Raw genomic sequence first — 25349 nt, 5'->3', positions numbered from 1 at the left:
TATTAAGTTCCACATTTATATGCCATCAAATTGAAAAGGACCAGACAAACAGTGCAAAGGTCAAATAATTACTATTTTATATTGGGACAGTACATTTCATATTTCAACCAAAAGACAAAAATGCAGTTTAACTCAAAGGCACAACAATTAAAACACAGAAAATAATGGCATCTCTCAGATGCCTTATTTCTAAATGAAACAAACAAATACACAAGTTTTGTTCCCTTCCCTCCCCCAATGCAAGCCCACAAGCTTTTGCCAAAGTCTTGAGTTTTCGATGCCGTACAGGATCTAGCATCGTGGACTTGTGAGGCGCTTGAATGTAGCAATTAAAATGCTTGCCAGGCCTAGCGAATGGCATTCGAAAGGGACCTCAAAGTGCAGGTATATCTTTTTCAAACATGTTACAGGCTGAGCTGGCTCTTTGAACACTATCACTCTGCTTAAATTCAGGAAGCAGGCTTTAAAAATGCAAAAGGCATACAAGTTGTATTTCAGTGCAAATCTTCAGCTGGTAATTGGAAAAGATTCCAACAATAAAAAAAAAAAAATCCTTTGTGTCACCTGCCCCTCCCCCCACCCAAACCTGAAATGGAGAGAAAAACAGAACAAAACAAAGACAGAAGAATTACAGATGACTTTGGAATCATTTAGGAATCACTACTTCCAATTAAAAAATTTTAATACATTAAGAAATCAATAAAAAGAAAAAATAAACACAAAAGTAATCTTTGTTTCGACTGTTCTTCACATCCAGAATGAGCTTCCGTGAGGAGTGCGTTTGAACTTTTAGTCGTGGGCAAGGAAGAGGCGCTGAGGAGGTGAGTCTGGGGCCAGGGAGACCACAGGCCAGTGGGGGGCACAGGAGCCGCCGCTACTGGTTCAGCCAGGGAGCCCTTAAGTTGCAGTGCGTGCGGCTGTGGATTTAGGAATGTTCTCATCACTTTGTGACACACGCTCTGTTTCAGCGTCACAGGTTTTACAAATGGTTCGAATTCAATGAAAAAGATTCACCAGAGGCTGAAAACATCGAGACCTCAAAACTATGAATGCAAAAGTATTAAGGGGAAATGAACCAATTTTGTAGATACCTACAAAGTTTCTAGAACATCTATAAAAGCACAGTCATAAGAATTTATTTTCCATTACATTAGTTTATATAAAATGAATAAATAGTATTTATAGATTTAATGTGTCTTATGTACATATACATGTGCTCTGTTTTAGCTTAAATAAAAATGCTACAAAGTGGGAGACCACTTAAGGGAGAAATCATAACCAAAAAGAAAAATCAGCCTTTTAAACTATTAACCCAAAAGCCTCCATAAAGAAGTTTCTGGGTGTGTCCAAAAATAATCAATAAGGAGAGGAATTGTAGTAACACTGTACCATCCCCTCCCGTTCACCTGCAACAGAGAGCAGAAATGTGGACTTTTCCTTTCACTGATGATGGACACTAGCTCAGCTAGTGCCAAAGTTCAGGTATTGCTGAAAGTTAAACAGCAAAATAATTAGAATTGGACCAAATGTCACTTATTTGGGGAAAAAAACAAACAAAAAAAGAGGCATAATCAGTTTGTGTTAAGTGGGAAATGGAGATCTCATTTATCTCTGAGGTAGGAAAAAAAAATGTTCCAGAGACAAGGAGCATAACCGACTTGGAGGGGAAATGTGCCTTGGGAGAGCAGGACACAGCACGGTCCCAAGGACAGTGCACAAAAATAGACTGTACCGTTCTGTTCGTGAGAACAAATGATGTTGGAACTTTTATAAGCTGTGCTACCCCAAAGACGTGCTCGTAAGGGGTCCGTTTGAGAGTGAGAAATACTGCGGCCATCCACACGAGGGTCGGGGGCCTTGGCGCGGGACGTGTGTGAAGGGTGTGTTTTCTGGAGGTATTCCTGCCTGCTCACAGGCGGTGAGGGCCATGGTTAAGCGCTCTTAAATCCCACTTTCAAAGCTTACTTTGGAGTTCTGAGATCAGGATCTCAACTTTAAAAGTTTGTTTCCTTCAGTTTCCTAAGCACAAGACACATTCGGACATTTCCGCTAGGCAAGTCACAGAGGAAGCCAGAAAACTTCAAGGAAGGTCTGGTAGACTACACGGGGACAGTAAATAAGAGGGGGAAATCGCCGAGATGTGAGTAAGTGCTTATCCCGTCTAAGAATTCTTGGGTGCTTCAAAGTGATTGGAATGTACAGTCTGTCAGAGACGAATTTTTATGGAGAGAAAGAGAGAAGCTAGAGGATGCAGTCAGAAACCCACAATCCTGGTCGGCGTGCCCCAACTTCTAAGAGGGGCGAGTGGCATTCAGCCACCCCAGACTGAGCAGTAACGGGTCTGTGACGCCCTCAGGTGTCCAGGCTGCACTGACTGGCTCAGCGTGTGCCTACCCTACGCCAGCAGGCGCGGGGGCCCGCTCAACCCCATTCAAGATGGGGATCGGGGATAAAAGAAAAAGAAAAAGAAAGAAAGAAAAAAAAGAAACCCACACTCCTAAGCACTTCCTTGACAACTTTTGCACAGCTGCTTTTGGTGACGGTGGAACACGGAAGCTGACGGGCGAGGGAATTGTGGGCAGGTCCGATACGCTACCTAATCAATGGGAGCCGACGGGCGGGACCATCCGGGCGGCAGCCGAAGTGACCACGCTCTCCTTGAGACCAAGACGCGTCTTGTGACCCTCCTGGAGCTTTCTTCTCTTGATGCTGGAGCTGGAGTAGCCCTCATCACTGCCCAGGCTCTGCATGCTTCCCCGCTCGTCTGAGTCGCTCACGCTGCTGCTGCACCAGTCCAGGTCGCCCGTGAGATCGTCTGTGCTTTCGACGTCCACGTCGATCTCTTCTGTGGGAAGGACGAGACAGAGCGTGGTGAAGGCCTGCTTCGGACGGGCCAAGCGACTCGGCCGGGCCCCTCCTTGGCCGCGGTGCCTAACCGCTGCAGGAGAGGGCGCCTGTCCCTGCAGGCCACGCCCCTCGACTTCTCCGAGTCACGGGGGTTCTCGGCTTCCCCTCGGCTCCGCCTCTGGCAGGCGGCAGGGGGCTGGGGAGGGGCCTGAGGACGCGGGCTCGGGGGGGCTCACCCCTGTCGGAGTCGGAGCGCTCGGAGGAGACCGTGGAGCCGGTGCTGTCCGTCCGTATCCTCTCGATGCCCAGCTGCTCCAGCTGCCTCTTCAGGTGTCGCTGCTCTCGCTGAAGCTGGTCTATTTGGTGAATGGCTTTTCTGTCACAGTCTTCAAGTTTCTGCAGGTCAAAGGGGTAGGTGTTGAAGAGCACAGGCAGATTTCAAAATTGGTATGACCCTGCGCCTCCCTGCCTTGCGGGGAAATACGGCAGTTTTCCTCAGAAGCTGTGTCCCTTGTCAAGCTTCTCGCAGGGACAGGAAGCTGCCTGGCCGGTGACTCCTGTCTACATCTAACTTTTTCAGCATCGACAACACCCTGGAACCTGCACTGTCGCATGGCTTCCGGGGTGAGCTGACACTCTAGTGTCCAGCACCCCTCAACTGTGATAGTGGAAACACTGTAGCAGCAACACCCAACCTGGTCTCCCTTGTCTGTGGTGACGCCCCAAACACCTACTCCCTGAGCTAGAGCACTGCGTGTGACAGGCGCTTAAGAAACAGACTTTCCTTTAGAAGTATGTTTGTTCAAGTACGTGTCCCAATTACATAGGCGCTTTTTTTTTGCGTCATGCCAAACCTCATTTAACTTCTGTCTGTTGGCAGGAATAATATTCCCTTTTGAAGTCCTGATTCTAAATTGTCCAAATAAGAGCTTAGAAAACACGTTTCCATAGATCATTTTGTTTTTACAAATCTGTTCTCTAGCTTCCCAGATAATTCTGAAGACTGCGTAACTGTGGTTTTTTTGCTCTCAACAGAGGTTCTTTTCCCTCCTACAATTGCCATGTATGCAAGGCTATTAACCACAGTTAAAGTGACACGTGTCCAGCTATGACTCTGACTATGAAAACATGCTGAACAGTGATTGTGGCTGTGGCTCTCAGGAGTTACCCTTTGCTATTCCAGCCATATACTGAGTGCTGACTCTGTTTCAGACCCTCCAGGAGGTGCTAGAAATACAAGGTGAACACAAAGATCTGGTCCCCTCCCTTGTCCATACTCTAACAGCATGGACAGAGACAACCAAATAGTCACACAAGCCACGGTCAGGTGTCAACTGTGATAAGTGCTAAGAGAGAGAGAGATCCAGTAATAATAAGGACCATCTGTCGCAGGAAGGAGGTGACCTAGTTAGGGAACGTTTCCCCGCACGGTGATACCTGTGCTGAGGTCTGAAGGATGACAAGAAGTTAACTAGGTGAAGAAGGGAGGGGAAAGAGTACCAAGCAGAGGGAACAGCATGTACAAAGGCCCTGTGGTGAGAGAGCCTGACAAGTGCAAGGGACTGAAAGAAGGGCCGAGGCAGAGAGGGGAGCCTCTGGCACAAGCTGCTGCTGCAAAGGCAGGGGAGGGCCGGGTCGGGCAAGCCTGGTCATAAAGTGTGTCCTGAGCCACGGAAGACTTTTTTTTTTGTGGTACACGGGCCTCTCACTGTTGTGGCCTCTCCCATTGCGGAGCACAGGCTCCGGACGTGCAGGCTCAGCAGCCATGGCTCACGGGCCTAGCCACTCCGTGGCATGTGAGATCTTCCCGGACCGGGGCACGAACCTGTGTCCCCTGCATCGGCAGGCAGACTCTCAACCACTGCACCACCAGGGAAGCCCAACGGAAGACTTTTAAATGTGGTGACATGTTGATTTGAGCTTTGGCAGGATTGCTCCTGGGAAGCCTGGAGATTAGCTTGGAGGAGGCCTCTGAGGAGTTTACTACAGTACACGATGGACTTTATGGAAATACAGCAAGCTGTGACATAGGTAAGTCTTGGAGACACGTGGCTAAGGAGCAAGATGATCATCAGCAGCAAGGATAACCCTGAGTTTCTGGCCTGTACATGAGATGGATAGTTGGGTGGACATTTAACTTCTGGCGCACAGGGGTGAGAACTACTCAGGTGGGTTCTGGACATGTTGAGTCTGTGAGTCATCCAAGACGTTGACTTGGATGGAGTTGGAGGAGTTCAGAGGAGAGAAATGTCCTGGGGACAGACATCTGCTGTCCCTCATAACAACAAACAAACCCTCACTGGGCAGGTAAAGACAAAAAGGCATCCCAGGATACACTTACCTTTATGTGCAATTTGGCTCTTGTTAATAAACTCAGTGTAGTGTGTCGATTTGATTCTGGACCAAGTGGCACTAGCCCCTTCAACTTTTCCAGGCACAAGCGAAGGTGGGCCCGTCTACAAAAACAAGATCACAGTAGCATTGGAGACTTTCAAAGCCAGCCGGCAGTCACCCGGGAGAACAAGCTCAAACAGAGTATGAAGTCGCCCAGCCCAGTGATGGCAAAGGCCACCAGTGACTTCCAGCCAAGTGGACATCTTTTGAAATTATACAACTCTGGTAAAAAACAAGGAAAAGCAAAATCCGTGGTTTTCTAAAGTTAAGTCTATAATATGCATGAAGGGGTAGAGACTCATATCTACTATTATTAAGCACATGAATCCGGTTATCTCCAGGTTTCTGGGTTATGATGTGACCTACAGAACATCCAAGTTCAGAAAGTAATGACATGCCAGTGAGAGAATCCTTTGAACCCACACTGTTCTTTCCCCTTTCAGGACCACTACAACTATATCTTGCTGTATATAATATTTACCCGTGTGAATGACAAATGTGTATGGTTATTCATTACAACTTTATTTGTAATAGCAAACATTAAAACAACCCAACTCATCATCAATAGGGAACTGATCAAATAAAATATGGTATATCCACACAGTGGAGTACTATGCAGCTATGAAAGAGAATGAAAATGTACTCTATGTACTATGAGGAAAGAACGTTCAGATATACTGTTAAGTAAAGAAAAGCCAGATACCAAACTGTACATACAACATGCTACATCTTTGGGTAAAAATGGAGGAAAAATAATTATCTAAAGGCATGTTTTCTTGTATGACATAAAGAAAGCTTGGAATGATACATAAGAAACTAGTAACAGTGGCTGGGCAGAAAGGAGTCAGAGGCTAGTCGAACAGGGACAAGGAAAGGTGGGGGAGTTTTTACTGAATAATTTGTTATACTTTTTCATCCTTCAACGATTCAAAAAGTTAGATGCATTTTTTTAGAAACAAGGAAAATGCCCATCAGTGGTATTGCTATACTAACAAGCATGCTGACAGCTGGACAGAACCACCAACAGGTCTTGCAGTGTGGCAGAATGTCCCAATGGGGCAGAGCGGGAAGACGGCGGCATGAGGCAGCAGCCACGGAGACCCACCGGGGAGAGCGCATTTAGTACTGACCAGAAGCACAAGAGTCCCTAAAATTTTGGAAATTAATACTTCACTGAAACCTTGGTTTAGGCTATATCCTAGAGGCTAGCAGATTCTGTGAATGTGAGAAACAGCCAAGATTCAGAGTTTCTGCTTCAGCTCACCACCTCCTTCAAGTCTTCACAGGCCATTCCAGTCCACAGTGCTTCCTCCACTTTCTGAGTACGTATTTGTTTATCCTATTCATTGGGAAATTCACTGTTCTGCCTGAATTTTTTGATATTTGTGACTTAACCATTCATTGCCAACTCCTTAGAAAGATGGGGCCGCAACTTAACCATTGCTGGGTTGTCTTGGTGCCTTCCCCTCCCACCAGCTTAATGCACGCTTGCCGCGTGGATGGTGTCGTCTAGTCCACTAGACTTCAAGCTTCTCGGGGCAGAGTCCATCTCTGCTATGTCTCTGTGCCTTCAGTAGTGCTCAGGGTCCTGGGGTTTTAGGTACATGTCCACTGCTCGTCCCCACGGCAACCTGGAGAAGAGCTCCTGGGAGCCTGGGAGGCTATCCTCCAGCTGAACTGGGAGACAACCGGAAAGCTCAGTTTGCCCTTTTTTCCCTCCTAAAAATTTCACCGTATTAGCAAAGGTTGGGGTCGAAAGAAGAAAACTGCTTCAGAAAGCTCAAATACAGGTCAATATGCCTGATATTGACCAAGGCTGTCAATTCACACCCTTCACATCAAGACTTCAGGAGGTTCCCCCAAGGCAGATCCAACAAGTGGTTCTGAGCCCTCACCTCACCTGCTTCTCAGCCTCCTTCCTCTTCTGGCTCTTGAGGTTGTCCTAGACTCTCCAAGGTCCCCTAAGCCCTGGCAAGCTAGAGAAGTCCAGCATTCACTCCTGAGCTAGGAAGAGGTAATGGTACAAGAGCCTTACTATTTTACAAGACTTCCGCTTGCTCTGAAAACCTGCCCACATGGAATGGCCACCAGCAAAGAGTCACATTAGAGGTTTGCTCCTCCAACTACTACATGAGGAGAAAAAAACAAAAACAGAATTTGTGTATAAAAGGTACTTGTTCACCTTGGATAATATTCTTCACGAAGAGCCATGAAAATAGATCATGTTATTAGAAACACCATGAGAATGTATGATTCGTCACATGTAGTTATTCTCACTACAAAGTTTACAGACTGTCAAGTTCTAAAAAAAGTTCAAAAATTAAAATTAGATTTAGACATTTTTCAGCCTGCTCGTTGCAAAGACTACATGATTCAGAACAGTGTCATATTAGTCCTTTTATGATGTGGGTTTATCTACAGATATGAGTATGCAAATTTTTAAGGAAGTTTGTCTACTGATAAAAATAATAAAGTCATCTTTCCATGCATCATCATTTCTAGTTACTCAGGGAGTCTAGCCCAGAAAGTACAATTTTCACTACCCAAATGTGGGTTTCCAAAGAACACTCCCAGTTGTGAAACTTGAAATAAGCCATGTGACTACTGCAAGTTTAGGCTAAAACATGTTCATTCAGTGTTTTCTGACCTAGTTTTATGGAAATGGGAGCACGGTGCTTTCTGGATTCTCGTAGAGATTCAAAGCCAACTTGTATCTTTGGCAGTGCCTGCCTCGGCCCCCTCCAGCGCCTCACCGCTCCAGCCTGATGCCTGCCCTGCCCGCCTGCCGCCCACCCCGGGGTGGTGCCTGGGCCACCCTCAGGGGAGGGATGAGGTATGTGAAGCAGGCTCAGTTCCATGATATGATAGTGAAGTTCAATTCCTGAACCAGACAAAAAAGCAAACAGACCCCTCTGTAGCAGCTCCCACTGAGGGGCCTCAAGCCTGAGACACACCCCGCCCCCCTCTACCCCAGGCCGGGATCCAGAATCCTTCAGCCAGCCTTCAGCCAGGATTCTGGAGTGCCCAGGTCCCAAACAAGTGGAACAAGCTCCTGTCTCAGCTCTCTGTCCTCAGTCCCGACCACGCCCGTGCCCAGGGCTCTGGCCTTCTAGAAGGAGCCTGCTGTCCCACTGTGAACCAGGCCTAACCCCTCTTTCAGGAACTAGCAGGGGTTTTTGCTACATTTCCTCAACAGGAAGCCACCTGGTACCCGCATCTGACCCCTGCTTGGATCCCCTCTCATCACATATTCAGGCAGAGCTCCCCCTGTTGTCAAGAGCTGCCTCCCAGCTCCCCACTGGCAGCAGAGAAGGGTAGTCAAGTCCTGCTCCCTCCTGCCCCGACTGCCTCGTCTCTTCACGCTGATCCAATGGACTTTGACACACCTCACCTGCTGATTCTTCAGAAATATCACTCTCCTTACTCTGAATGCGCTGATATACCTTTGGTCTCCGGTAGCACACAGAAACCAATCTTTGAGCTACAGTCAGTGATGCTCAGAATCAAGTGTGGCCTATGATAATTAAACTAGATACAAACTAGAGCTTCTCTTCAGTAAGCTTTTTTTTGTTTTTTCTTTTTAGTATCTCAAACTTTATTTATTTTTGTTTTTAATTATTTTTATATTATTCTGAATCTGTCAGTCACTATACAACCAAATATTAGTGTAGTGATTAAGGGTAAAGGTTTGGGGTCCTGGCCTTGCCACTTATTTCCTGTGTAGCCTTGAGCAAATTACTTAACTCCATGTAGCATCTGTTTCCTTGGCAGTAGAGGGACGATGACAATGCCTCCCTGCCAGGGCTGTTGTTGAGTATTAACTGAGACAGGGTGTGGAAGCCCCCGGACCAGGGTCTGACATGAAGTGCTCTGCATGTGGCAGCAGCCATTCTTTCAACTCTAGCTTCCTTTGAGGAAGGATAATTGCTGGGAGCAAACACAGATAATTATAACCCTATCATATGCCTTTCAAAATCAACAGGGAACTCAAGAGTATCTCACTGGGTAAATAGAGGCTATCTGGTAAAATCCAAATTCACTAAACTCTCCCTTAAAGAAAACTGACATCTTTTGTCATTAAAAGATTTAATGGAAAATCTAACCCATTTTCTATGGAAATTAAGATCTTGCTTATGCTAAAGGTGTTCTTTTTTTACGTTTAAAAATCAACAAGGACTTTATAATGCTAACCCATGCTAAAGGAAAGACTCCTTTGGAGCCACCCCCATCGTGTAGAGGCAGGCCTAGAAAGGACTCCAAGGTCGGGAGGGAAGCATCTGAAGCACACCGAGACCCCTGCCTGCATCTCTACTGTGATGGTCAAAAGAAAATAAAAATTGGGGCAGATATGTATTGACCTTGGAAATCCAAGCACATCTCTGGATGTGTTATCCATACCCAGAGAACCTAAAATATCTCATGCACAATAGCAAGAAGAAAGGAAAGCATGTCTAAGAACAAACTTAAAAGAGTTTGGGGGGCTTCCCTGGTGGCGTAGTGGTTGAGAGTCCGCCTGCCGATGCAGGGGTCGCGGGTTTGTGCCCCGGTCCGGGAGGATCCCACGTGCCGCGGAGCAGCTGGGCCCGTGAGCCATGGCCGCTGAGCCTGCGCGTCCGGAGCCTGTGCTCCGCAACGGGAGAGGCCACAACAGTGAGAGGCCCACGTACCGCAAGAAAAAAAAAAAAAAAGAGTTTGGGAAGGATCTCTGGGAAGAAAACTATAAAACTTTGCAGAGAGACATAAGAAAATCTGAATAAATGGAAAAAACAGCACTTTCCTAGATATGAACCCTCAAAGCAAAAATGTCAATGTTACCCAAGTTTGTCTACAAATTTAACATAATACCAAGAGAAAAAAATCCCAACCGTAATCTTTTTAATGCTGGGAAATTAGTCTAAACCTCATCTAGAAGAATAACTGTGTGAGAGACCTCCAAAATTTTTGAAAAAGAAGAATGAAGAGGATTGTTCGGTACCAGTTATTAAATTGTATTATAAAGCTGCCGTAATTAAAAACAGAATATACTAATACAGGAAAAGATGGACAAGTCAAAGGAAGAGAAGAAAAAATTCCCAGGAACAGACTTTAGGAATAGATAAGAATTTAGCATATAATGGAGCTAACACTGCAAATCCTTGGAGAAAGCCCAGATTATTCAGAAAATGGCAGGGGAGTGGGGAGATTAACATCAAAATAAATTCCAAATATATTAAAGATTTAAATATAAAGTGTATTTGGATACCTCACAGTTCTGTTGTTAGTTTTCCTTCACTCTTGTCAGCCATGAAGTACAGAAAATTAATATACAAGTGAAGGAGGTCATCAGTGAAGTGGGCTCTGGGCTATTGGAGGTGCCACCCCGACCCGAGCTTTGGCACTGACGGACGGCACCGGGGCTCACCAGTGCGCTCTCAGACAATTCTGAAGGCTGCTCTTTATATCTCTGCCTCCAGACTCAAGATTTTTTTTTTGCCGCGCCACGTGGCATGCGGGATCTTAGTTCTCTGACCAGGGATCAAACCCGCACCCCCTGCAGTGGAAGCACTAAGTCTTAACCACTAGACCGCCAGGGAAGTCCCCAGACTCAAGCTTCTTTGATTTTATCCACACCTCTCTCTCTCTCAGGCCAGCAGATTTGTAAATTGGGAGAAAGATGCAACAAAAAAAGTGAGATTACAGGTAGAGATTATGCTATCTGCAGACAGTGCTCCTGAGTTTACTCTGTCGTCCCTAAAGTTCTTCCTGACTTGGATTCAGTCAAGACCAGGAATGGTATGAAATCAGGTGTGTGTCTGTCTGTCTTTGTCTGTATTGTGAGGGAGACACTGTTATCAGATATGACTCTTCTTTATTGAAGATGTAACTGAACTCTCTCCGTCAGATTTTCACAGTGAAGCATGTGACAAAAAAGAATCAGGTTGGGGAAGAGCAAACAGTATGGCAGCCAGTTAAAAGGGTAGATAAGTAATTAGGTTCGCAGGTGGAAATCTTGAAATATACTCTTGGCTCTTTCATTCATTTATTCCTCTAGCATTTCTCAAAGGATTATTACATACTGCCGCCTTCCTAGGTGCTGGGGATACGATGTTGAGTAAGACCAAGTCCCTGCCTTGAAGGTAAAAGTTTAAAGGTTAAAGTTTATCTGGAGTGATTAAACATGGAAACAAATTATTGCAGAATTATTTATATGAGCTACCTTCAGACCATGACAAGTATCAGCTCCCACTGAAAGTTCTAGAATGGGCTCCCCTTTGCCCTCTAACGAACATATTCTTTCTTTTCCCTCATCCACATCTTGTTTGACTTAACTTCTCCATAAAGGTTTTCAAGCTTTCATAGCCTATCAGAAGCTTTTTTTCCTTTCCAAATAGATCACATTCATTCATTCGTTCATTCGCGTGCTGCAGACCTGCTACGTATTTAAATGTTCTGCTTCTTTCATTACCAAATAACGGAAATGACCAAGTCTTTTATTTCGTGTTAACCCACTGGAGCCTAGAAATAATAACGCACCTGCAGATGCTGACCTAAGAGTAGAATCTGATCTCTTTGGTAATTCATGTCCCTTCTCTTTGAGGAAAGCCCTACTTAATGAACATGATACACTGGACCTCACTGAGTACTAGTTTTCATTAAAATTGGGCCTAAGATTATTTCCAAAGAAGAAAAGAAGAGTTGCATAAACAGTATCTATTTCCTCTCCTATCTTTGTGTGGACACAGATTTAGCCAATTAAATAGCTTTGTAAATCCTACAGGATAATTGGAGGTTGAATAAAAATAATTTCAGATATGGGTATGTATGAGCTGTATAGTGATTTTAAAAAAGGGATATTTAGTACAGACTAAGAAGAAACAAATCTTAACGGGTCAAAAAATTACTCCCTACAAGTGATTATAGGTCACAGAGATGATAACCTTCTCCAGATTTTGGGTTGAGAACAAAGCCTTACTGGGTTAAACAAAAAATCCAGGGGAAGACTACAAGTCACTCTCTGAGGAAGAAAAGTACTCTCCTTTTTCTAAAATGGACCCTTTATAAATAACTGCCAAGTGCCTCATTATTACCGACTTAGGTGGAACCTTGGAAGGTTTGAAGATTTCTCGTAACTGTGATCGTAATCTTTGTAAAATATACAAAGATAGTCATATGCTTACTGTACGGGAACACGGCACTCAGTGAGCAATGTGGAAACAGCAATTCATGGTGGCTACATTTTAAAGTAATAAAGTCACTTCTTTATGAAAGTATTAAATACATAAGTATATGTTTAATATTTCCTTTCTCGAGCCCAATTAAAAAGCTACAAACTATAGATTATGATTAGTACTTGCTAGCTCTGTCTCACCCTTTGACTACTAATGTCTGTGACAAAAAGTCAGGGAGCGCCTCCAACGTTCCCTGTAGGGGATTGGAAATTGGTTAAATAACCAGCATGTCTCTTCTTCATGTTCTTCCAAGAGGTACCGTCCAGGAAAGATGGATTCTAGTAGTACAAATCAGTGTGCGCCTCCACACCGCCACCATAGACCACACTAATACCTATATTCTTCCTTCGTGATAACCAGGCCATGCCCTTAGCCCCATGTGGCAACAAAGCAATGTGGATTTATTACAACATCCTAGAGTGAAATCTGAATGTGGTCAAGGGCGTTCAGAAGCGGTAAGGGTGGTGCAATGCACACCACAACTCAGGACCCTACCCCTTCCGACATAGGAGTTTGGCCACTTGAAAAACAAGACCCAAGAGAAACCACTCTAGGGAACTGCAATCAATTAGAATATCTTGCCAGAAGAGACCTGACTGGAATGGTTTCTCATGACAGACCAGATGCCACTGAAATACTGTTTGATCAGATGAAAACAACAGCTTAGATCAGGCTGCTGAATCCTCCTCACAGAGCACACAAAAAAATCTTTTGTCATAGGGTCATAAGACTCTGGCAGAGGTAATCTCTCTAGACCAGCTGCCTAATTCCAGAAAGGCCTGCATATGTACCATTCCAGAAAAACGAGTGTCTATAATTAAAGGAGACACTAGAACCTTCTTTTGAAAAGGAGCCCATTCAAGCACCTGACTCCTGACCCACTGGCTGCAGCGTATATGTGTTCACTCAGCCTCCATTTGCTGAGTGGCTTATTGAAAGGAATTCAAACAAGAGGAGTTCCCAGCTAAGGAAAGGAAAGAGCAGAATTATCATCAATAAAGGGCATATAACAACAACCAAAGACTAAAAGGCTTCCCACATCCCAACAATAATTAACCAGTAATTACAATGGGAAACCAATAGCAATTTTAAAATATATACAAATAAACCCAGGAATACCTTTTACAAGAAATGTGCAAGATCTATAAGGAAACACCAAAAAAATTTACTTAGAGACAGAAAAGAGATCTGAATAAATGAACACACACGCCAAATCCTGGATGGAAAGCTCTAAGATGTCAACATGAACTTTTAAAGGTTAATTTATATTGGAATTATTTAATTTGGATTTTGAAAACCTTCAAAAGTTTGGGGTATGGAGAATTGAAGGACTGACTACAAAATTCATCAGGAAAAATAAACTGGTGAAAAGAGCTAAGAACATAGTAAAATTAAAAAAAGGAGGAGGGGGCTTCCCTGGTGGTGCAGTGGTTGAGAGTCCGCCTGCCGATGCAGGGGACACAGGTTCGTGCCCCGGTCGGGGAAGATGCCACATGCTGCAGAGCGGCTGGGCCGGTGAGCCATGGCCGCTGAGCCTGCGCGTCTGGAGCCTGTGCTCCGCAACGGGAGAGGCCGCAACAGTGAGAGGCCCGCGTACGGGGTGGGGGGGGGGGGAAGGAGGAAGAGGGAGATTTGCTTTACCAGATCCTGAAGTGCATAAAACCACAATGATTAAAACAGTGTACGCTGGCACAGGAAGAGCAGGTGGGTCAGTGGAACAGAAGAACAAGTCTAGAACCAGACTTAGCCATAAGCAAGAACTTAGTATACAACAGAGGCAGCAATCTCTCAGATAGTGAGAGAAGACTGATTCCGTAAAGGTAAATGACAAACTGGACAATTATATGATACATGAAGAGGCAATCTCTTTCATATATATCCTTCATATAGTAGAATCTTTTGAAAATAAAGAAAAATATAAACTCCTCAGTAGAAAATTGGGCAAAGGTTATTTAACAGGCAATTCACACATACACAAACTGTCAAAGATATGAAAATTGTTAAACTGTGCTAGTAATACAAGAAATGCAAATTAAAACAAGTTTGTGTGTTTGTTTGCTTTTTACTTATTAAATTCATAAGTCTTAAGGTAAAATATAAACTTGTGAAGGTACAAGGAAAATATGACCTATAACCCACCTGGTGGGCAATCCAGCAGTCAAGATCAAAAACCGTAACAATGTGGATACTATTAATTCCACAACTATACAATTACCCTAAGGAAAGAATTATGATGTTGGACAGAGAATTACCCATAAGGTAGTTTAAGCAAGCATCATTTATATTAGCAAAATACTGGGAAAGGGCTTCCCTGGTGGTGCAGTGGTTGACAGTCCGCCTGCCAATGCAGGGGACACCGGTTTGAGCCCTGGTCCGGGAAGATCCCACATGCCGCGGAGCAACTAAGCCCGTGCACCACAACTACTGAGCCTGCGCTCTAGAGCCGCAAGCCACAACTACTGAGCCCGCGTGCCGCAACTTCTGAAACCCACGTGCCTAGAGCTGGTGCTCCGCAACAAGAGAGGCCACTGCAGTGAGAAGCCCGCACGCCACAAGGAAGGGTAGCCCCCGCTCGCCACAACTACAGAAAAGCCCGCATGCACAACAGACCCAACACAGCCAAAAATAAAAATAAATAAAATAAATAAATAAATAAAAAATACTGGGAAGAACCTAAAATAGGGGATTGGTTATATGAGTTATGGCACATCCATATGATGTAATACTGGGCATTCACTAAAAGTAATGTTAGAAAAGGAGGTTTAACGGTATTGGAAGATGTTCATAACATAGCTTGAAAAGAAGCAAATCATTTACTATATAATCCCATATTGATTTTTAAAAAGTATGCACAAAAGTGTAGGTGGATATAGAATTTAGCGGTTGCTACTGCTGCAAGGTCTATTACATGTAATGTTTATTTTCTTTGTGCTTTTCTGAACTTTCCAATTTTCTACACTAAACTATTTTTAAAGTTACTTTCCGAAAAACAATTGGAAAGATACATTTCAAAGTTCCATCAGTTTCCTTGGGCTGCTAGAATTAGGGATGATTTAATTTTACTATGATTTTCTATATTTCTCAAAATTTTCTACAAGATTAGTTTTTAAAAAAAGAAAGATGGCTTCCCTGGTGGCGCAGTGGTTGAGAGTCCGCTTGCCGATGCAGGGGACACGGGTTCGTGCCCCAGTCCGGGAAGATCCCACATGCCATGGAGCGGCTGGGCCCGTGAGCCATGGCCGCTGAGCCTGCGCGTCTGGAGCCTGTGCTCCGCAACGGGAGAGGCCGCAACAGTGAGAGGCCCGCGTACCGCAAACAAACCAAACAAACAAAAAAAACCAAAAAAAAGAAAGAATGACCACACACTCACCAAGGGTGTTTCCTTAGGAGGCTAGACCCACAAAATTACTTACAATGCAGAGAAGCACAGGCCAAGTGACAGACATATCTACAGTGAGACTAAACGGAGCCCTCTGCCCTGGGGGCTTGGTCTGTGTGGGCTCTGGACCCCCAGCACCTAGCACCCAGCATCTCTGGTGCTCCACGAATGCCTGGTCTATTGAATGAAGACCGCTGCTGCCACCAACACCACCGCCCACCTCCACTATTCTAGAAGTCTCTTCTTCTATCTTCCCACCAATGCCAAGATTATTAAATGGGTGGTGTCGAATACAGTCTTCTCATAGTGGAGTCCTGAGGCACACCAACTCTCCAGAATCTCTAACGTGCCTCAGAAAAGGTTTCCGTGTGAAAAAACTAACACAGGTATAATTAACTTCGCAATATTAAAGAGAAAAAAAATCCAATTACTGAAAGTTCTTTTCCTCAGTTGTTTTTTTGTTTTTTCTTTTCTTGAGAGCCATGCCAATCTTTTAAAAAAATGTGATGTTAAGGTAAAAAATGGCAAGGGTATATTAGCCTTTAGCAAAGTGGTATTGTTTTATAGGATTCAGCTACTGAAACCGAGGGGACTACAAGTGCAGCTGTTCAGCGGACCACCAAACCCTAAAATCTTAAGCAGCTACACTATACGGGAGAAGAGCCCAACAACTTTAACCCTCCCTCCCCCCACCCCCGACTGCAGCAACCAGTGCTTGGTTAAATTAAGTAAATTTGAGTCCTGACTTCCTTCTCTTCTGCTCACATGCTCTAGACTAGAGAAAAAATGCTCAAGTCCTTAGAAGACCAAATTCCAAAAAAGAATGGACAATAAGGAAACTAGATAACTAACCTTTCAATAAGCAAAAGTAGACTGGTCACATGGAAGCAATCTGAATTATAAGCAGCTTGCTCAGTGATGACTTCAAATCCAATTTTCTAGAAACTTTGCCTCCACGGCCTCCTGTGCAGACTGTTTCTATGTCTTTCTCGTTAGACAAACTACATTTCTCTAGGATAGAGACCATGCTGATTTAATACCCCAGTATGAACTTACTTAGTAGTACCCAGTTCTGAGCACAAGCTCTTAAGACACTGTAGGCAGAAAACAAACATTCTTGAACTGCTAAAATAAATGATAGGAACTAAGAGTCTGCATGCTGCAACTAAGACCCGGTGCAGCCAAAATAAATAAATAAATATTTAAAAAAGTAAAATAAATGATAAAATTGACATCCTGTGGTATTCCTGCAGAGGTAAAAGGCACAAAGCTGTAGTAAGCCTAAGAGCCCTCACCTGAAGGGATGAAATTTTAATAATAAAAAAAAAATGCCTGGGGGAGGAGAACTAGAAGACTTTTCAGCAGAAATAGTCCCAGTTTACCCAGTTCACCCCAGAGGCAGGAAGATGGGAGAGAATCTAAAGATGAGAAAGAGAAGCCACATCTGACTACCTTTCTGTCTTCAGAAGAGATACTTTGGAGTTTCCAGTTCATGATACGTAAATCCCTAATGCATAAAGACGCTCTGATTTCAAACATGGTCAGTCACAATCACAAAGAAATTGAAAGGGGAGAAGGATGGGGAGAAACATATGTGCGAGGCACACTCACCTTGCATCCATCACTCTCACACATGCTCGCGTGCACACACGCACGCGCACACACACACACACACACACAGTGGTGTAATGCTAGATCTTTGCCCCGTTCCAAGATTTTCCTTCCTAGTCAGGGCCTGGTCTGCCCTTTCACTGACGAAACATGTCATTCAGATCCTGACTATCAGAGTCAGGTTTCCTCTTCAAAGAGGGTTTGCATGAAATAACCACATATATTTACAGAACCATCATTACATATCATCTTCTTCATGCAGGCCACCAAGAAAGCCACTCAATCTGGATGGGTAGCCTGTACTTCAAATTGATGGGGGCTCAGAGACCAGAATGAGGCTTGTTAAATGGTTTGGAGCCCTGGCTGAATATGAGAATCACCTGGGAGTGTTTATAAAAAAATACTAGTGCAGACTCTCAACCCAAGCCAATTAAATCAGAATTGCTAGAGATGAGGTCTGAGCATTGGTGTTTTTTGTTTTTTTTTCCCCTAAAGCTTCACAAAGAATTATTAATTTTTTTTCAGTATGGTAAAAGCAAGTGGTTATGTCTTTTTTTTTTTTTTTAAAGATCTTTACTAGAGATAGAAGAAAATGTGCTTTAAAACACTCCACAGAGAGGGGTGGTTTTGACTATACAAGATTGGTAAAATATTGATAATTGTGGAAGCTGGGTGATGGATACATAGGAGTTGATTACATTATTCACTCTACTTTTGTATATTTGAAAAGTTCTATAACAAAAAGTTATTTTATAAAATCAGCAGAGGGACTTCCCTGGTGGCACAGTAGTTAAGAATCCACCTGCCAATTCAGGGGATGCGGGTTCGATCCCTGGTCTGGGAAGATCCCACATGCCGCGGAGCAACTAAGCCCATGTGCCACAACTACTGAGCCTGCGCTCTAGAGCCTGCAAGCCACAACTACTGAGCCTACGTGCCACAACTACTGAAGCCCGCACACCTAGAGCCTGTGCTCCGCAACAAGAGAAGCCACTGCAATGAGAAGCCCGTGCACCACAACGAAGAGTAACCCCTGCTTGCTGCAACTAGAGAAAGCCTGAGTGCAGCAATGAAGACCCAACGCAGCCAAAAAAAAAAAAAAAAAAAAGGCATCCGCAAGAGACAAAAAATAAATAAATAAAATAAATCAGTAGAAATAAAAATTTGTTCTCTTACCCCCAAGTATATGAGTGCATGATGTATTTCATATAAAAAATATTTTTTAAAAACATTAAAGTAAAAGCTTTGCAAGTGATTCTAATGTGCAACCAGAGTTGAGAATGACTAGGCTACATCATTTGAAAAATAAAGATTTAAATAAGCAGCAAGAGGGGATCTAGGTGAGAGACAAACTCTAGCTTGTGGCAAGATGGAGCCCGGCGAGGGTGGCCGGCCTCGTCTGAGTGCCTCACCATCTCCAATTTCTGCTATGCATACATTTGCCTGACTTTTGAGAATCTTTATTCACAAGTGAACTGTAAATACACATATACACATATGTATGTGTACGTGTATCTATATCTATATCTATATATCTGTGTGTATGCATGATTTAAGACAGCGCTACCAATTATATTCAGTAGCATGTAATTTTTAAAAAGCACTATTTGTAGAAACACTGCCTCTGACCTAAAATGCTTTGGCCTTAGAATAGTCACACAGAAATGCATTGCTCAGGAAGAGCAGGCTGCGGGGGCTGAGGATTGGGGGTGTTGTCTTTGGGTCTATCTAAGTGATGTACGGGCAGTGCTGATTAGAGGGCCCTGAGTAAACTCTTGTATCAGGTGCTAAGTGTGGGAAGTCAAGAGCCGCAACTAAGTCTCAACTTAATGAAAAAAGAATACATCAAAACTCCCCCCATCCCACCCCCAGAACCCGCAACTCACCTATTCTTCTCCATTTCATTGTGAGTCGATCTGAAAGAGGGAAAAATAAAAGTAAGATTATTCTTGTCTTAAAGGACTACTCCAACACCAACACAATTATTTTAACTGCTTTGTCTCCCAAGTTGGTAGGAGAGAAGACAGAGAAAGGGCTCTACGAAAGAAATTAGTCCCTTTGGGGAATTAGATAAATGTAAAGATCTAAAACAGAGTTCAAGGAGAAGTGACAAACTAAGAGGCATGCATTCCCTAGTGGAAAAGTAGTCCATTTTAAGAAAGGAAATAAGAGGGTTCTATTTACACAAAGAGGAGAACAGCCGCACACTGCTCTGTGAATTTGGGCTGTAGAACACCGCAAAGCTCTCTTCAGGCCGAGTGTGCAGCAGTGGAGATGGGGCACCCCACCCCAGCCCTGCAGCCTCTAGGTGTGCTGTTCACCAAAACTGTACGCTAAGGTGTTTGACTACAGGATACAGTGTAAAATGGATCAAGATAACCCTTCTTCGCTCAGTCTTTCTACTCGCTGAAGTTATTTTATCATGTACAACCTCCTGAAAGATGCTACTGTTGAAGAGCTACCAAATTATTTCAGAAAGAGGCTTCCAAGACTCAGATCAACGGAAAGATGATAGGCTAGTTAAGGCAGCACTTCGGGGGGAATCTCAAGTCCAGCTTTGCCACCGACTGGTTCTGTGAAGGAAATAAAATTCCTTACCATCCTGTCCTCGGTTAGCCCCTCTGTAAAGTGGAAATAAACATGACTGCCAGTTGTCTACTGAACAAGCGTGGATCAATGAGGTGGCAACTGTAAAAGTGATTAGAGAGTCTTGGATGAAAGCGGAGGTGTATGTGAAATCATACTCTTAGTGTGTTCATAGCTGACCCTGAATATAAGGTCTGGTCTAAGGAATTATGGACAGGTTTCCACAGAAGTCATAAGGAATCAGTCAATGTGGCTATTGTCCTTCTCATACAACTCATGCCTAACTAGTTATAAATAAACTTGAGGAACCTCCCAGCATTATAAAGGAGCTGAATCTTGACTTCACTTATGGAAATTCTCTGGACCCTAATCAGTTCAGGAGAGATGACACCCTGGCTCAGGTCAAGAATTCTATGGGGCCTTAAGTGGAACCTTACGGGGCCTAGGAGATAAATTCTCACAGTAATCATGGAGGAACACTACCTCTGTGAATGCTCAGCCACTCATTTACATCAAGAGGCACCACCACCAAGTTCATTCACACCAGAGACTGGGGGTGGGGTGTGCGCGGGGTAGTCTTGAATGGGAAATTTCCAACCCAGCACTAAACTTCTCTTCCACAAGGCTTCTGGGGTGCCAAGTTTTATTCATGAGGAAAAACAAATAATAAGATAATGACAGTATTTTCAATTTTAGAATATTTGTTTTCTAGATAAAGGACATGGGAACCTTAAAACTGGTTGACTTAAAAGCTTTAAATTGATTCACTTGGTTATCCTTCAGTGTTCTTCAGTTATATTTTTCTGATGGTATACTTCCTGTAATGGCCATCAGGCTATCACAGTTAACAAGAGTCTGGCCTGCAACTGCAAACGTTTGGCTTTAAAGCACGTGGCATTCTGGTTTTAACAGGGAATAACAAGTTCAAAGCCTGACAGATTTTTTTAAATGGATGAAAGTATATGATGAAAGCTGGTCAGATTTCCCTGTTTAACTGTAGACAAGGACCATTCTGGGAAGGTGATGGAGGAGAGAAGGGTGGATATTTGAAAAGAGCATGGTCTCTGATTATAGAAAAATAGCAGCACACAGGGCACCCTTACCCAAAATTTCTGGATTCTTTGAAGATACATATAAAAAAATTCAGAATCCCCAAGATAACCTTTTTAACAAATTCCATAAGCAGCATAACACCTTCCGAACTTTGAACAGAGCTTTGGAAACTACAGATCTTATCTGATTACTTAAGAGTGTTGAACATATGGTGATTTTTACAAGCGGACTTATACCTAATGGCTAGGGCATTACTGAAGTACATTTGGTTTAGTGAAACTGAATTTGTCTTTAATAAAAAGCAGGCCGTTCAAAAAATGACCAGTTCAGAGACTGCCTGCCAACTCTGTTGATGGGAAAACATTTATATTTTAAATTAAAGTATCATAAGACTATACAGATACTTTGAGTCAAAATCATCTTCCTTGTGTCAAAATCATTTTCCATGTGATTACTGAAAAGATTTGATAACTCTGAAATCACTGATAAAGGTCAAATGTCACCATTTAAAAATATATTCTAACAAAAAGATACCTAAGCCAAACCAGTCCTTGGTTTAAAAAAGACTCACCCTGTCAAGTCAGCTATACGGCCACTGTCTCATAAAAGAACTGGGTGGCAAGTGCTGAACTTCCTCTTTCACATTAGTGTCAATGCCTGCTTTACCAATTTAACAAAACATACTTTTAAAAACTCTGGATTTCAATTCTAAATATTTAGTAACTGATTTCAAAAATCAGTAGGAAAGAAAAAAAAAAAAAGATTCCATCTCCCTGTAGTTCTCTGGATGATTCCAAGACAATCAATATTCACAATTTCATTTGTTTTTGTTCTTTAAACAAGCAACTAGAGAAACTTAAGATCTGCATTTTCATTTCCCAAGAAGTTTGATATGTAGCTAAATCTTATTTTTTATTGTCCAAGGAAAAGTACCCCCCACACAGACACTACAAGCAAAGAGCCCAGCATTTCAACCTGAATTAACAAGAATAAACTGTTACCAATGGTTATGTAAACCAGCAGTAATCTTTCTATAGCCCTTACCTCAGTTCAAAATCCTGACCATATATGGCCTTGGATATAAGTCTAATTCAAATCAAGGGGTCAAACTGCATTCTCTGAGGAGATGTCTCACTGCTCAGGTAAGGGTCATTCTGAACAGGTCATGAAGGAAGTGAGTACATTTAAACAAAACAACCTGCTCTTGCTTCATATGTTTGCTTGGTGCCATCTTCAGGTTTAATCATGGTCTCTCAGAAATCCTTGCACCACTTAAGTTATTGCACAAATTCATTATTAGTCAAGAGTATGGACAACGGTGATAGCCTCCGGTCTCTAACCATGGAAAGAAAACCAAACCCATTGACAGAAATAACAGAGTTTTTCCCCAAATCCGGAGTTGCAGCCATTTCCCCAGGAATAAAGCTGGATATTAAAGAGAAGAGAAAGAATCTATTTCTTGAATTGAAATTCTCAACTATCATTATTTTTCTTTCCTAATCAACTTTGGGGCCAAGCTACTTCTCTTCAACAACATCCCCTTCTTTTCCTCACCACTGAACATCCCCTCAACAACTTTCCTGTGAAACTTAGAAAAACAGAGTGCTAAGGATTAAGCTTAGAAAAAAACAGAGTGAAAACTTTGAAAAAAATAGAGTGAAACTTAGAAAAAAATAGAATGCTAAGGATTAAGCCTTGACTATTAATGTGAGCAATTCCTCTCAAATCATGAGTGGACAAGGATAAAAGTAACAAATGAGCCACACTTATCCAGAAAAATAAACCAAAAGGCTTCAACGTTCTTCCAAAAAAGTTTTAAAAAATACTGTAACAAAAAGCAACACAGATAAATTGTTGTATACCATTGCATAATACAAGTCAGCATTAACCTTCTTCTTAAAGGCTGTCAGTACTCATGCACAGTTTTACTTGTTACCACCTTCAGATAATGTTAAAGGTGGGAGGGAAATTTACAAATTTCAAGAACTACCAGGCAACTAATGAACAGATCCATCCTTCACGTGCCTTCCTATTCAAGAGCTCGGCACATATATGCTGTTCACTCATATCCTGTGGTTCTTCCAGTGCTAAGAACAATGGGGTGAATCAAGGACAGAAGAGGCAGCAAGGACACGGGAGTTTAAGGTTTAAGTGGGAAACCTCTGGCTCTCGGTAGTCTGTATTGTGCCACAGAGGCGGACCAAATACAGTTACTCGCGGGGAATTTTCATGAGAATGGGAGACGGATAAGGATTCTAAATCAGTGTTGAAAATGTCAATGTTTTTAATTGACTGGAATAAAAGGTATAATTGAATGAGTCTAATAAAAACAGATTTCCTAGCTAACTTATATATTAAGGGCAAAGAGGGGAAAAGAAGGGTGCAATAGCATTAATGGAGTACTCAACATGTACCAAGAAGTACATTCAGGGTTTTAGTATGTGATTTCACTGACCATTAACCAGTATTTACTTCCCAGTGAAATTTACAAATTTCAAGAACTACAAGGCTAACATAAAAGGGTTGTGGCATGTTAATATTTTAATATTATATGTTCCTGCATCACCAAAAAGGCAGGTTTTAGCCTCAGTCGTTCCTCTTTGCTGTTATAAATAGAGTGACAAATTAGATTATCAGACACATAACTGTATTTAATTTACATGTCAAATATGAAATCCTATCACCTATGCCAAGTCAAATACTTTAACACGTTTATAAAATCTTTACTATGAAAAGTAAAAAGTGGATAATGTCCAGTATTTTCAATTATAGAAAACTTGCCCTGAATTTGCAACTTTTGAAGGCAAAATATTGTCACTGTTGCTAATCTCACTTGAAGTTTCCACAGATTTTTGTTCCAAAAGGGAAGAAAAGCAAAATTAAGTTTTAAAAAAAGTTCATAAAGAAACAGAAAACATTTCCATTTCTCTCTTCTTTTCAGTCCCCTCAACCCAAATAGAAGGGCTTCCTCCAACGCCTTAAGACCATGTGTACATTACTGAATCATGATCGCCACTTCATTTACATGATTATAACCCTGTTATAATCACAACAGGCAACGTCCATTCTGCAGTTTGTATCATTTACAGTATAACCTAAAAGGGAAAGGGAAATATTTACCAAATTACCTGCTACTGCTGTTATTCTTCTTGGATTTGCTCCTCCGTTTTAAGGCATCTCTGTCCTTGTTATTGTATGGTAACATGGAGGCATAACCATGTTCAGCTTCTAGAAAACCGGAGGATCCAGTTAATGAATGAGCCCCGAACATTCAACACTCTCTCCCCTCCATAGTATTTCCTTTTTAAGATTGATTTATTTTTCATTAAAAGAAGATGGTGGAAATAATTAAACGGGGCAAGGTGGAATTCTTAGAACAATGATTGGTTTTTTTTTAAAATTGAGTGAATACCCTCAGTGCGGAGCAGGTGTAAGGAGCATTCCAGCTGCTCATTGTTGAGAAAGACACAGCAAGTCTCCTGGAGCCTGGGTTTCCCACTGGCAGCGTCCAGCAGGTTGGTGTGTATTAAGTGGGACCAGCCTCAGGCGAAGGTGCGGGGCAAACACCGGGAGCCAGAGCCCGGGAGGGAGGGTGGGGGGCAGAGGAGGCTCTGCTCCTCCGTCTGAGAGACCCGGCGCCAGGTCCACTTGGGGGCCGGCCGGGACGAGCCCCAGTGAGGTAAACCAAGGGCCCGGCTGAGGGGGCCCCGGGCGCCCCACTCGCGACGGGGTGCGGAGCGGGCGGCGCTCCGGACCCCGGGGCAACGGTCCCTTTTCCACCCCCATTCATTGCCTTTGGGGCAGCGGCGGCCTCCCTTTGGACCGCGCGTGGGGAGAGCTGGAGGGGTTGGGAGCGCTCGCGGTCGCGCTCTCAGCTCCTTCAACTACCCCCGGAGCAGCTGGGCACCCGGACCTGCGGCTGGGCCCCTCAGAGCCCCCAGTCCCCGCTCGGGCCGGACTCCTCCCATCCCCGAGCACCTCTCTCCCGCCGCTCCAGGTAGTCGGCCGCCTCCAGCAGCATCTGGATGTTCATCCGAACCGCCGCCGCCATTCTGCACCGGGGGCCGGAGCCACTGGACCAACCCCCACTGCCCACGGGCTCGCCGCCGCTGCCGCCGGACACCCACGCCCCGCTGTGGACCCCGCAGAGCAGGGCTGAGAGGAGCTCTCTGGCGACCACGCTCGCCGGAAGGGGGAGGGGACCGGTGAGCCGGGAACCACCGACACCGTGACAGAACCCAAAGAAGAGCAGCAGCCGCCACCGCCGCGGA

At 43.6% G+C, this 25349-nt stretch overlaps 1 protein-coding gene across 1 annotated transcript; it reads right to left on the bottom strand.

Moving 5' to 3' along the window:
• Nucleotides 1–1129: 1129 nt before the first annotated feature.
• MXD1 (MAX dimerization protein 1) lies at nt 1130–25349 on the bottom strand. The gene is made up of 6 exons (XM_060117061.1): nt 25057–25349; nt 24207–24306; nt 19326–19355; nt 5189–5303; nt 3084–3243; nt 1130–2845 (listed from the first exon to the last, which is right to left on the bottom strand). The coding sequence occupies exons 1-6, from the start codon at nt 25127–25129 to the stop codon at nt 2601–2603; spliced, it is 723 nt and encodes a 240-aa protein (XP_059973044.1). The 5' UTR covers nt 25130–25349; the 3' UTR covers nt 1130–2600.

Source organism: Mesoplodon densirostris, chromosome 14 (genome assembly GCF_025265405.1).
Source record: "Mesoplodon densirostris isolate mMesDen1 chromosome 14, mMesDen1 primary haplotype, whole genome shotgun sequence".
Classification (NCBI taxonomy): Eukaryota; Metazoa; Chordata; class Mammalia; order Artiodactyla; family Ziphiidae; genus Mesoplodon; species Mesoplodon densirostris.
This window is presented reverse-complemented; position numbering and strand designations above follow the sequence as displayed.